Source organism: Peromyscus maniculatus, chromosome 17 (assembly GCF_049852395.1).
Source record: "Peromyscus maniculatus bairdii isolate BWxNUB_F1_BW_parent chromosome 17, HU_Pman_BW_mat_3.1, whole genome shotgun sequence".
NCBI classification, from domain to species: Eukaryota; Metazoa; Chordata; class Mammalia; order Rodentia; family Cricetidae; genus Peromyscus; species Peromyscus maniculatus.
In genome coordinates, this window is record NC_134868.1 from 47930387 (window position 1) to 47943228 (window position 12842).

The window sequence follows — 12842 nt, forward strand, 5'->3', positions numbered from 1 at the left end:
CTTAGTGCATATTCTTAGGCATTATTTGGGATCCTCCTTTGTTATTGCAAGCGATTATTGTTGAAGACTTCTCTCTCAACACTGTCCTTGGACATCTGATGAAGTATGAATATAAATTGCCCCCTTCTCTTCACATATCAAAGGCTTTCTTTCCAGAATCTGGGCTTTGATTGGATCTTAAGAACCCAGACCTTATTGATGGAGTTACTCCCTGGTGCATGCACAATATGATGACACGGAGATCATGCCAAATGGGAGGTGGGGGTCTAGCTAGAGTAGGGAGGCCACTGAGCAGCCACTTGGAGGTGGTTTCTTGCCCCCGTGCTTTCTTGTCCCATCCCCTTCCTTCTCCGTGGCTCTTGCAGTCCTGTGCCAAGGTCTGCACGTCTGGCAGAATGATCATACCTCTAGAATTGAAAGTGCCGGCAGCATAAGAAGGAGTCGGCACAACATTAAATTAAAAGATCCTCACTGTAGGAAAGGAAATGAGAGCGAAAAGACGATGAAAAACAGTTTTGGAGATCAAGCACTAGAATCAGTTATTCATTTGAAAAATAGCAAACACCTCAATCGCACAGCACCGAAGCAATGCTCCTGCTAATGGCGCGAATAACTTGATTGTCAAAGCAAGTCAATCAACTACTTCAGTAGAACTTTCGCTGAAACCTCAACCAGCCACCCACAGCAAACAAAGACAAGGCATGCTGCCAACTTGATAACTAGTGCTTTAAGGACTCACGTGAAAAATGAGGACTGAAGCCTTCAACACACCTTCAAGCAAAGAAAACCGGCAGATGGCCAGCAGGTGTATGGAAACATGCTCAACAGCATAATCTTCAGAGACGTGCCTATCCTGTGAGGTATCCCGTCGGTCCGGAAGGCTCTTATCAATGAAGTGACTTCAGCTTGAGAATGTGGTAGTGATTTCAGGGAGAGGAGCAAATGGGAGCATTACGAGTCAATAGAAATAAAGCCTCCCACGTTCAAGAGTAACAAATTCTAGAGTCATATAACAGCACAGCCTCGTGATAAACACCACCATATACCACACTTAAACATTCCTTAAGATGCTGAACCCCATGTCAAGAGCGTTATCATAATCAAATAACAATTTTGTGGCTCCAGCTGGTCATGAGTTCATGATAACTCCATCCTATTGCCCCGTGGGTACTAGGATTACAGATACATGCTGCCATGCCAGTCATAAAGTCTTGAAATGGAAAAGAATGTATTTACTTTCATTACTTTAAGAAAAAAATACAAATTATGAAAAAAATTTCCTCTGTCCATTGTTTAGTTGGTAAAGATTTCCTGCTGTTCTTCAGGCTGTCTTGATTAGATGAGCTGTTTCCTCTGCTGGACAGAAACTTACTTTTTTATTTTTTTATTTTTTTCCGAGACAGGGTTTCTCTGTGTAGCTTTGTGCCTTTCCTGGATCTCTCTCTGTAGACCAGGCTGGCCTCGAACTCACAGAGATCCGCCTGGCTCTGCCTCCCGAGTGCTGGGATTAAAGGTGTGCGCCGCCACCGCCCGGGCAAAACCTTCATTTCTTGAAGTCCCCTTTGTAGACTGTTGGCTCTAGTCTCTGAGTGCATGGAGTTCTATCGAGGAAGTCCTCACCAATGCCTACGTCTTGAATTTGTTTCTCTACTTGGGCAAGGGGAGAAATAAGGAGCTGATTTAGTTCTGCTTGACATAGATGTCCAGCTTGGCCAGGACTGTTTACTGAAGGTGCTAGCACGAAGCCCCCCCCCCCCCAGCTGCAGTTTCAGCAGCTAGGTGGCGGCTGGGAGACGCAGTCAGCAGTCGAGGCAGCAGCAGTAGGGTCAGGTGCAGCCACTGTGCCACAAATATAAAAACAGTTTTTTTTTTTGTTTTTGTTTTTGCTTTATATTGCTTTTGGGGGGCAGTTTTGTTTTTACCTTACTGGTCTTTTGCTTATATACTGTGGTTTCTGATTTTGTGATTTTTTTTTATTGTTTTGTGTGTGTTGCACTTTTTCTTTTGTTCTATTATGTTTTTTTTTTAAATCTCTCTCTCTTTACCTAAAGAGAGAGGGGAAGAAGACATGGAGTTGTATGGGTGGGGAGGTGAGAAGGAGATGGTGGAGGGGAAATTATGATCAGAATATATTGTGTAAATTATCAGTAAAAAATAATTAAAAAAATAAGATCATGGACCTTGTTATATTCGGTTGTTCTATAGTAAAAGAGATATTTCAGTATAATAGAAAAGGCATGATTATTTCAATGTGCTTTTGAAAGGATAATTGTATTGGAAAGTTTTTAGCATTACCTCAAACACACATATACATGCACACACAGAGATCACATCTTCAGAGACCTAGCCGGCAAAATGTCCACCAGATGCACTCTAGATATAAATGTAGGGAAGAAAATGTCTAGAAGAAAACATGAGAGATGTCTACATTACAAGTAGAGAGATACAAAATGTGTTAACCACAAAAGAAACTCTGTGGCTTCATGACAACCAAGAATTTCTAGCCATTGAAGCACACCATTAAGACAACAAAAAAGCCAGCATGGAGTTGGAAAAGGCATATTTCCAAAAGTCGAGTGTTACACAAATCCGTCTGAACCTTAGCATCGGCACTGTGAAGTAAAAGCAGTGTTCACAAACCAGGGGAGCCTTAGCGTAAACACTGGATGGAAAGAGTGTGTTGTGTACAGGTCTGCAAAATGAAAGTATTACTGTTATCCTGACACATCAGTCATTACATGCATTAAAACCTTTCTGCATATGGATGGCTACACCCGTATATGGACACAGGCACATGTATGCAGAGTGGTATTTAATCTAATGTAAAAGAATAAAAACCACATAGAATTACTAGTTCTCTTCTTTTTCTTTTAATTAAAATTGTGTCTGAAAATATAAAGTACAAGGTGCTTTTTCCCCTCATTTTATTTTATTAAATTTTTAAAAATTTATTTTATATACCAACCACAGTTTCCCCTCTCTCCTCTCCTCCTGTTCCCTCCCCCCATTCCCTACCCCCCCATCCACTCCCCAGAAAGGGTAAGAACTCCCATGGGAGTCAACAAAGCATGACATACCAAGTTGAGGCAGGACCAAGTTCCTCTCCCCTGCATCAAGGCTGAGCAAGGCATCTCACCATAGGGAATGAGTTCCAAAAAGCCAGCTCCTGTGCCAGGGACAGATCCTGGTCCCACTGTTAGGGGGTCCACGAACAGACCAAGCTACACAACTATCACCCACATGCAGAGGTTCTAGTTCTGTCCCATGCAGGCTCCCTAACTGTCAGTCTAGAGTCTGTGAGCTCCCATTAGTTCAGGTCAGCTGTCTCTGTGGGTTTCCCCATCATGATCTTGACCTTCCCCTACAACTTGACTCCTGGAGCTTGGCCCAGTGCTTGGCTGTGGATCTCTCTGCATCTACTTCTATCAGTTACTGGATGAAGGTACAAGGTGCTTTCTTATTAACTCCATTCCTGTGACTGAACATGTAGAGTGTCTTCAGAAGTCAATTGTATTATACAATTCAGTGTATTTGCTGTTGAGGTACCAGATAATTTTTCTTTTCTTAAATTAATCTGTTATTAATCTCTCCCCCTCAATTATCTGTGTCCTTAAAATCATTTGAGCTAGAAATAGGTTAACTGCAAAAGAAATTAGCACCACTGGCTCACTGTTTGTGATCTGGCTTCTCCCACAGCACCATTCTGGCCAATCCGGCCAATCCAAATGTTGCTTCCTAAAAGAAGGCACTCTGGAAAGACCACGAGAAACCGGCCTTTAAATGAAGAAGAGGAAGAGGAAGAAGAAGGAGAAGAAGAAGAAGAAAAAGAAGAAGAAGAAGAAGAAGAAGAAGAAGAAGAAGAAGAAGAAGAAGAAGAAGAAGAAGAAGAAGAAGAAAGGAAGGAAGGAAGAAAGGAAGAAAGAAAGAAGAGGAAGAAAGAAGAGGAAAAAACAAAAAACAAAAAACCAGACAACTCCAAACCCACAGCCTCTCTCCTACTTCTGCAAAGACGACTGAGCACTTGCAACCATGAACTAATAATAAATCACCTATGCCTGAATGGATGAACCTCTGGTGTCTTCTCTGCATTTTTAGTTCTATTACATTTTATCTGCCTCTACTTGTGTCTGCAGAAATGATCACCCTGTACTGAGCAGACTAGGACCCGACACTCTGGAAGCTGTCAGAGGAGACCCCACTGCGCCCCAACTGCTCAGGGTCTCCCACCCCCATTTCCTCACTAGATAGGATTCTTTTGTCTCCCTCTAACCTCTCCATCTCAGACATGTAGTTACGAGCGAACAAACCCAGTTGCTGTTTAGCTACTGCTTCTCTTCTTCATAAATGCTAAGCTGTGCCAAGCTTTCTGTTCAAAGGAGCTGGAGAGATGGCTCAGTAGTTAAGAGCACTTGCTGCTTTTCCAGAGGACCAGGTTCGATTCCCAGCACCCACATGGCCGCTCACAACTGTCTGTAACTCCAGTTCCAGGGAGTCTGATGCACTTCTCTGGCCTCCATGGGCGCCAGGCCACATGATGCACAGACATACAGACATACATGCAGGAAATATAGGAAAAAGTCCAGGGCTGCTACTATTCTAAAGTCTAAGGTTTATTTGATGTGACTACCATTCATCAAACTTGATATAACTCAGGCCACACTGACTTCCTCCACCTCTGCTGCTTACCAAGTCCCTTGGCATTGGTGTGTTGTGAGCATTGCACACCGGCACAGTGAAATGGACCATCAAAGTTTCCAAACTTGCACACATCAGTGAAACTGACTTAAATTGTTGAGATAAGTGAAAATCAACACTCAAGATGTAACGATTCTTAATTATCTTATTGTAATCTTATCTTTGTCCTTGAGATGAAGGTGATTGCACCGTCTTTGTGTTGGAATTTCCTTTTTCCAGTTCTACAAATATCAACCAGTGGCTTGCAATCCATTGTTCTTTACTGAAACTGATAAACACATTGTGTTCCTTTTGTCCCTGTGGAGACAGCTGTATATTTCCCAGCATGCCACTGGCTGTAGGACAGATCAACCTCTCTCTGTTTCATTTATTTGTATATTTTAAAAATTGCATTTATTTATTGTGTGTATGCAGGCACATGTGCATGCCATGGTATGTGGGCAGAGGTCAGGGGGCAACTTGTGGGAGGTGGTTTCCCTCCTTCCACCATCACTACGTGAATGTGAAATTAGAGTACAATAGGATATTATTTCAACATTTAGCATCATTAAAGTTAAAAAAAGGGAAAATCAGGGCAGTGAGATGACTTATCAGGTATAAGTGCTTGCCACAAAACCTGATGATGGCAGGTTCACAAGGAGGACAGAATAGACGCTCACAGGCCACATGTGAGGCCATCACTATTCGTGTGGCCCTCTCCGTGTTTGTGGCACATTTGTTCACGTACACACTACACAATTAAATAACAAGTGATTTTTTTTTTTTTGCTTGTTTCTTTTTTGTTGGTTTAGGTTTTTGAGACAAGGTTTCTCTGTAACAGCTCTGGCTGTCCTAGAACTCGCTGTGGAGACCAGGCTGGCCTCAAACTCACAGAGATCCACCTACTTCTGCCTCCTGAGTGCTGGGATTAAAGGCGTGTGCCACCGCTGCCTGGCTAAAATTCAGAACAACTGTGAGTCATGGACATAGCACTTTGGGAAAATAATTTGGAAGTTTCTTATGAAGTTAAACATATGTTGATCTTATGATTCAGCCTTCTCTACTCTTCAGTATTTATCTAATGGGAAAGAAAGCGTATTGCAATACCAAGACAATGCATGACACTTCCATATAACATTATTTATAATAGTAAAAGTGGCACACATAAATATCTATAAATATATGAGTGGATAAACAGATTGTAGTATATCCATATAATGGAATGCTACTTATCCATAAGTAGGAAGAATACTTTGATACATAAAACATAAAATCTTGCCAGGCGTTGGTGGCACACGCCTTTAATCCCAGCACTCGGGAGGCAGAGCCAGGCGGATCTCTGTGAGTTCGAGGCCAGCCTGGGCTACCAAGTGAGCTCCAGGAAAGGCGCAAAGCTACACAGAGAAACCCTGTCTCGAAAAACCAAAAAAAACAAAAAAACAAAAAAAACCATAAAATCTTAAAATACTTAATTCTATACAAGAAAATAACATAATACATTCATTATGATTACATCTGTGTTTAAAAAATAAAGCATACACATTTATCTGTACTAGCGTAGACTAGACCAGTTAGTGATTGGTTACATAGATCTTGGAGCCTGGGATGGATTATAAAAAGTTTGAGGAAATTTTTGAAGTGATGGGTATCTTCATTTTGATTGTGATTTCAGATTGTTACATGTAGGTCAAAGCTAATTGAAATGTATACTTTAAATGTACAAATTATCTGACTTTGCCTGTATGTTCACAACTCTATAAGAAAATGAAAATATAATGGGCAGGGTCTCTAAAACCATCACAAAATTAAATGACTATTTATAATTTTGGCTTCTATGCCTTCACATTTCACTGTTGAGAATTTCTCTTACTTTCTTAGACACATTTTGATGATTTATTTTTGTATCTATCTATCTATCTATCTATCTATCTATCTACCTATCTATCATCCATCCATCCATCCATCCATCCATCCATCCATCCATCCATCCATCCATCCACCTACCTATACATATCTAGTGTTTATTAATTCTTGGAAAATTTTGTACAGTATATTTGGATCATATTCACCTCCCAATACCACCCCCAACTCCTCCCATATCCACCCCACCCCCTAACACCTTCATGTCTATAAAAATAATAACCCACTGAGTCTAGTTTGTCCTGTTCACAAACTCATGGGTGTGTGGCCATTTACCAGAGCTTAAAAAAAAACCAAGTCTCTATCCTTATTTACCAAGTGAGAAATTACATAGGCAAGATATAAAATTGATTTATAGCTATTCATCTTCAAGACTCTCTTAGTCTCATTATTTACTTACGTAGGGGGAATGAAGCTAGCTATTCATTAGCATACCTCTGCATCAGCGTTCTATTTCTCTGTATACTACCTGGAATATGCAGAGATGGAGGGAGAGGTATGTCTCTTCTCCTTTGAAGATCAATCTGCTCTCACATTCCTGTCTCCTCTTCTCCTGCCTTTGGCGAGTCTATGTTCCTTGTGTATCACAGTCACTGCATGTACTATTCCCAGAACATTCTTGAATACACATTCAACCCTCTTACTATACAGTTCAAACTGCCACCCTACACAGCACAGGATGATGTATTGGCACGTGCAAACTGCACTGCAATTAGTGACGTCTTTCCTTCCTTACTGCATTCTGTAGACCTCGGAGAACAATTTATAACTTTGGGTGGCCACTCTTACCACCTTCTCATATCTTTTTGTATAATATCTCTGCCTTTGTAATTAAAAAACCCTTCAATCTATGAATTTAATAATTATATCTTCTAAGATTGATTGAAGTTTCTTTTTACATTATTTTCTGGCACTTCCTTCTTTTCTACCTTTACTGCTAGCAGACGTTTTTCCCTTCTAAGTTGCATTCTTTTGGCCTACAAGAAAATTTTGGCTACCTCTTCCATCTGCATATCTCTCCCTTTTCTTCCTAAGCCCTGGCATGGTGATTCTTCCAGCTTCTAGCAAAGGTCTTTTTATTGATAGAAAGATGCACCCTTACATCTTCCACAAAGGAAAATTTCTGCCTCATGGGGACGTATGGAAAGATGAAGCCACATCAAAGTCCGAGTGCTTTAGTGGCTGCCTCAGTTTTGAACAAGGTACACGGCCTTCTGAGGGGTGGCATCCACCCAATTATTCAGGAAGTCAGTAGTGTTGGGATGGCTCATTTTATGTCAACTTGACACAAACTCAAGTCATTTTGGAAGAGGGAACCTCAGTTGAGAAAATGTCCCCACTAAATTGGCCTGTGGGCTAGCCTGTGATCCATTTTCTTGATTGACAATTAATGCGTGAGTGCCCAGTCCACTGTGGGTGGTGCCACTCCTGGGCTGATCTTCCTGGGTGCTGTAAGAAGGCAGGCTGAGCAAGCTATAGGGAGCAAGCCAGTAAGCAGCACCCCTCCATGGCTTCTGAATCAGCTCCTGTTTGAGTTCCTGCCCTGACTTCCCCCAGTGATGGGCTGTTACCTGGAAGCATGATATAAACCCTTCCATCCCCAAGTCGCTTTTGGTCACCACGTTGCATCACAGCAACAGAAAACTTAACTCAGACAAACACCAACCTAAGCTGTGTAGCTCTGAGGGGCAGTCTTCCCAGTGGGGCTTCCAGTCTTAGTTCTGTGGGGCCTGAAACTTTGTCAAGGTTTGTTGTTGGTTTTCTGGTGCAAACCTCTTTTGTATGTGACCCCGTCTTCCAGGCTTTGACGGATATCCCTCCTGAGAAATCTTTTGCAGTGGAATGGTTTCCTGGCACGTACGTTGGGACATTCTTCCTTCACCAATGCTAGCACTAACACACTTTCTTCTCCTTACTCCTCTTGAGTCTGTGGATGCTAAGACGCGTTTGCTCAGTCTTCCCCCTCTAGAATTGTATTTTATTTTTAACAATCACTGTGATTTCTATGTTTCACTCCTTAGTCATCGTAATCTTAGTTCCATTTCCCCTGCAGTCTTCACTTTGGAATTTTTTCTTCCTACATATTTCTCTGGGGTAATCTCATTTCCCCATTTTTTTTTCTAAAGCTCCTCTTTATGTGGCCATAAACCTCTATATTTCAGCTCAAGCAAGCATTTCCATACCCTTTTGCCATCTAATCTCCTCAGACACATCTGGAATTCAACACATCTTTCATTTATCAGATCTCTCAGTCCCTGGATGAATCTCAGTGTCCCGAGACTGTCACCCACTGTCATCAGCTGCCCAGTCATCTAAAAACCATCAGCTTCCACATCCAGTGATCCACCTAACGAAACCAGAAGCCCCCACGCAGAACCATATTTTACCTTGGTCTCAGGTATCTCCGGCACTCCAGCCTTTCTTCCTGTTCTCTAGCTCACGGTCTATAGACGTTTTGGCATTGAACGACACAGAGTTCTCCTAAATAAGCATGCTGCTTCCAGGTGAATTATCCCCCCCCCCAACCTCAGCCATACACAAGTTATCTTTCTAGAGGGAAATCTATCTTTATTCCACTTAGAATGCTTGAATGATTTGAGAGTAGTTTGGAATAAAGCCCTAAGATACACTTTCCTTTTTGTCTCTCATTGTTGGCAGTTTTCACTTTATAATCAGCATATTAAGGAATTATTAATCCATTTCAAGAATAACTAAGTTCTGGTATCCAGATTTAGCCATGGGAACATACGGTGATTTTCAAACATATGATTAAGGCTATTCATCATGATAGCTATACTACCAGAGCATATAGCAGATGGTTTATTTAGAGTCAGCCCATGGCATATGTAAGCAACTCCTTCATATACACATGAGGATAATATGCAGATGATGCATAGACATGGGCATAAAATATTCAAATTCTCTCTCCATGTTCAGATTTCTCCACTTTCACTTCTGGTTTAATTTCTAACTTAGCAGGGCTTATGGCCCCCAAAGAAGGGGAAATGATATAATTAGAACTGGTGAACGTACCCTATATTTGTATATTACATATTGACATTTCATACTGCTGTGGCTCTGTCAGGTGGCTGGCCTCTGCTCACGTGATTTTAGCTCCTAAGACTGAAGGCTGCCTGTATGTCATGGTGTGCGCCACATGCAGATGTCAGCATGTCTTGGGGCACAAATATTTGCATCCAGTCAGGCTGCTTACCTTTGCTGGGGTTGTCCTCAAGGGCAGACTTGGGGGCCATCACCAACCTTCTCTTTCTCGAATCAGCTCCCAACCGTCTCTCGGAGCTGCCAAACTTCTCTTATCTGAGTGCAGCAGTTGCTGATGTTTTTGGCATGGTCTTTATATTTGAATTTCCTTGCTTTATTTGGAATTTGCTACTTTGGAAGACCTACAGAATCAGTAAATAACTCGTGGGTATTTATCCCCTATAGGGTAAGGGGTCCAGCTAAAAAAAATCCATCAGAGCTAGTGAAAAAAGCCCGCCCTGGCCCTGAAACCAGAGCAGGTCAAAGAAACCCACCCTGGATCTGAGACCTGAGCCAGTGAAAGAAAGAAACACTTTAGCCTTGAACCCAGAACCTAAGAAACATGCCCTGACCCTGAAACCAGTGCCAAAGAAACACACTTTGTCCCTAGAATCAGATTCAGTGAGAGAAACATAGTTTGGCCCTGAAATCAGGGCCATCTCTGCTGCTGACCACCGAAACTAACCAATGCCTGAGCAGAAAAATGTAGCTGAGACATCCCCTTAGTGGGGGCTGAGCAAGGTGGAACAAAGCAGAAGAACACCTCCCTTAGGGGACTGAGCAGAAAAAATGTTGCTGGGACATTCCCTTTAGTGGTGATGGTGGTGGTGGTGGGGGCGGTGTTGAGCAAGGCAGAGCAGAGCAGAAAAGACCAGAAGACCAGAGAAACCTTGCTGAGCCGTCCTTTAGGGGGCTGAACAAGGCAGAGCTGAACAGAAGAACCTTGCTGAGCCGTCCCTTAGGGGGCTGAGCAAGGCTGAGCACAAAATTAATAACCTTACACCTGAGCCAGAGGAGATTGCTCCATTTCTGCAGGGGCTTCCCCTTTAGCAGAGTGAAGCTGAAGAAGCAATGTCTTGGGCAGAGAGAAGAAGCAGAGCTCTGCTGGGAAGCCCCCTTAAGGCAGGGGTGGGGGGGGCAAAGCAAAGCTCAGCTGTAAGGGCTCTCTCCTAAGAGAGGAGCAGGAATGCTTTATCCTGCGAGGAGACCATTCCCCCAGCTTCAGGTATCACCTGACTTCCTGACAAGTCAGGATACCTCTCCTTTTAAGGCTGAGCTGTCCTATTCTGGCTCTAGGTATAGCCTGACTTCCCAATTAGTCAGGATACCTTTCCCTCCAGAGCTGAGACACTCGCCCAATCAAAATTATACTCACTCAGAAATTGTAATACAAGCTGTCTTAGAATTCCATTGCTGTGAAGAGACACCATGACCACAGCAACTCTTATAAAGGAAAATATTTAATTGGGGCTGGTGTACAGTTCAGAGGGTTAGTCCATCATCATCATGGCGGGAAGCATGGCGACACGCAGGCAGACATGGTGCTGGAGAGGAGCTGAGAGCTCTACCTCTGGGTCTGCAGGCAGCAGGAAGAGACAGTGAGCCACTAGGCCTGGTTTGAGCTTCTGAAACCTCAAAGTCCCCCTGCCCCCCCCAGTGACACACTTCCTCCAAAGAGGCCACACCTCCTCCAACAAGGCTATATCTCCAATGGTGCACTCCATAAGAGTCTATGGGAGCCATTTTCATGCAAACTACCACACATGCATTTCTAACACTCAAGCACATGGCAGCCCAAACCTGGAAACGACTCAAAAAAAAAAAAAAATGCAACAGATAAATGTTTGCTCAAACTGGGAAAATCTTTCTCACAACACCACACTTTAATAAAAGTGAAGAGAATGACATAAGCAATAATAAAAATGAAGGCATGTATACTTAGTAGATTATATCCAAATCAGAACCTAGCCTATGATTATGTTGATAAATTTATTTGCATACTAAAAATTCTCGGTATGGGGAAGAGATTAGATTAGAAAGCTTGAGGGGAAAGGGTAGGTATGTTTATAAAGTGAATTATCCAAAAGCTTTATTTTCATTGCACGGTTTTTCTTGATGTGATTATAGTTACATGAAAATAAATGTGATTAAGTTGCATAATACCCTTTCCTTGACACACACACACACACACACACACACACACAGAGCAGCTGTGTGTATCTATGTCTTATCACAAGAAGAAACAAAGTGAAGGAAAAGCATGTGGGTTCTCCCTTTAAAAGCTTTCAAATGTGGATTGGTTAATTATTTGTATGTGTCTGTGTGTGCCTTCATAAGTTAATATGCGCCTGTGTGCACAAGAGCTCTTGGGTGTTATGAGCTGTGACGTGGATGCTGGGGACCAAACTCAGGTCTTCCCCAAGAGCAGTAAGTGCTGCCACCTCGCCCTCCCCATCTCCTTGCAGAAGATTTTAGACAACTCCCTGAAAATCTCTAACTATTTTAAGTATCACACAAGATCAACCTGGACTCCACACTCCCCCCCTCCCGAAGTTGTTATTTTTAAAAAAGCTAGAAAAGAGGGTAAGAAGAGCAACCATAGGATATAGCAAATTGTAATACATAGTTAATAATTTAAAATATAGAAAACAGGATGTCCACAGCAAGATGTTAATACGACATTCAACCATATCAAGTCATAATAGATCCACGACACACAGTTAATATTTCATTATATCCTTGCATGGCTATACTTGCACTACGTTTATACATACCACTTTCCCCCATGTATTTCTGTTTAGAGTATCTTCTCCACTCTCTCTAAGTTGCTTTCTAAGCATTCCTTCAGGTTCTAAAGAGCCCACACACTTTCAGAACACCTCACTGAATCGAATGACTTCATTGCTTAAATCCCACACCCCTTTCTTTGTTCTAACTCATTCTCAGCTCAGCCGAGGACCTGCCGGTCACACCAGACTCAAAAAGGATTCTGACGGTCTTTGCCATGAAGAAGCACTAAGACGGAGACAGCTCAGTCAGGAAAGTACTGCCAGGTCTTTAATCCCTGTCTTCTCAGCAAGATGGTCTTGGTATCTGGGTTTGAGTACATCTTTGTGGTCATCTCTAAGAAACACACATTCACCCTTTAATAAATATGGTGACTACCTATGAAATTGATTGCATCTGTATGGCTATAAAGGGATGGG

At 42.3% G+C, this 12842-nt stretch overlaps 1 protein-coding gene across 5 annotated transcripts in view; it reads left to right on the top strand.

Moving 5' to 3' along the window:
- The window catches only part of LOC102903427 (disintegrin and metalloproteinase domain-containing protein 5-like), a 68514-nt gene extending 55705 nt beyond the window's left edge, over positions 1-12809 (top strand). For 3 of the 5 annotated variants that reach the window (XM_076553613.1, XM_016001534.3, XM_076553612.1), the window contains one exon: positions 12583-12809. In XM_076553613.1, coding sequence (XP_076409728.1) covers positions 12583-12655 — 73 coding nt within the window. In that variant the 3' untranslated portion in view covers positions 12656-12809. Of the gene's footprint in view, positions 1-3696; positions 4065-12582 lie in introns of those variants that run through there. The other 2 variants (XM_076553614.1, XM_076553611.1) reach the window with 1 other exon arrangement.
- The last annotated feature ends 33 nt before the right edge of the window (positions 12810-12842 follow it).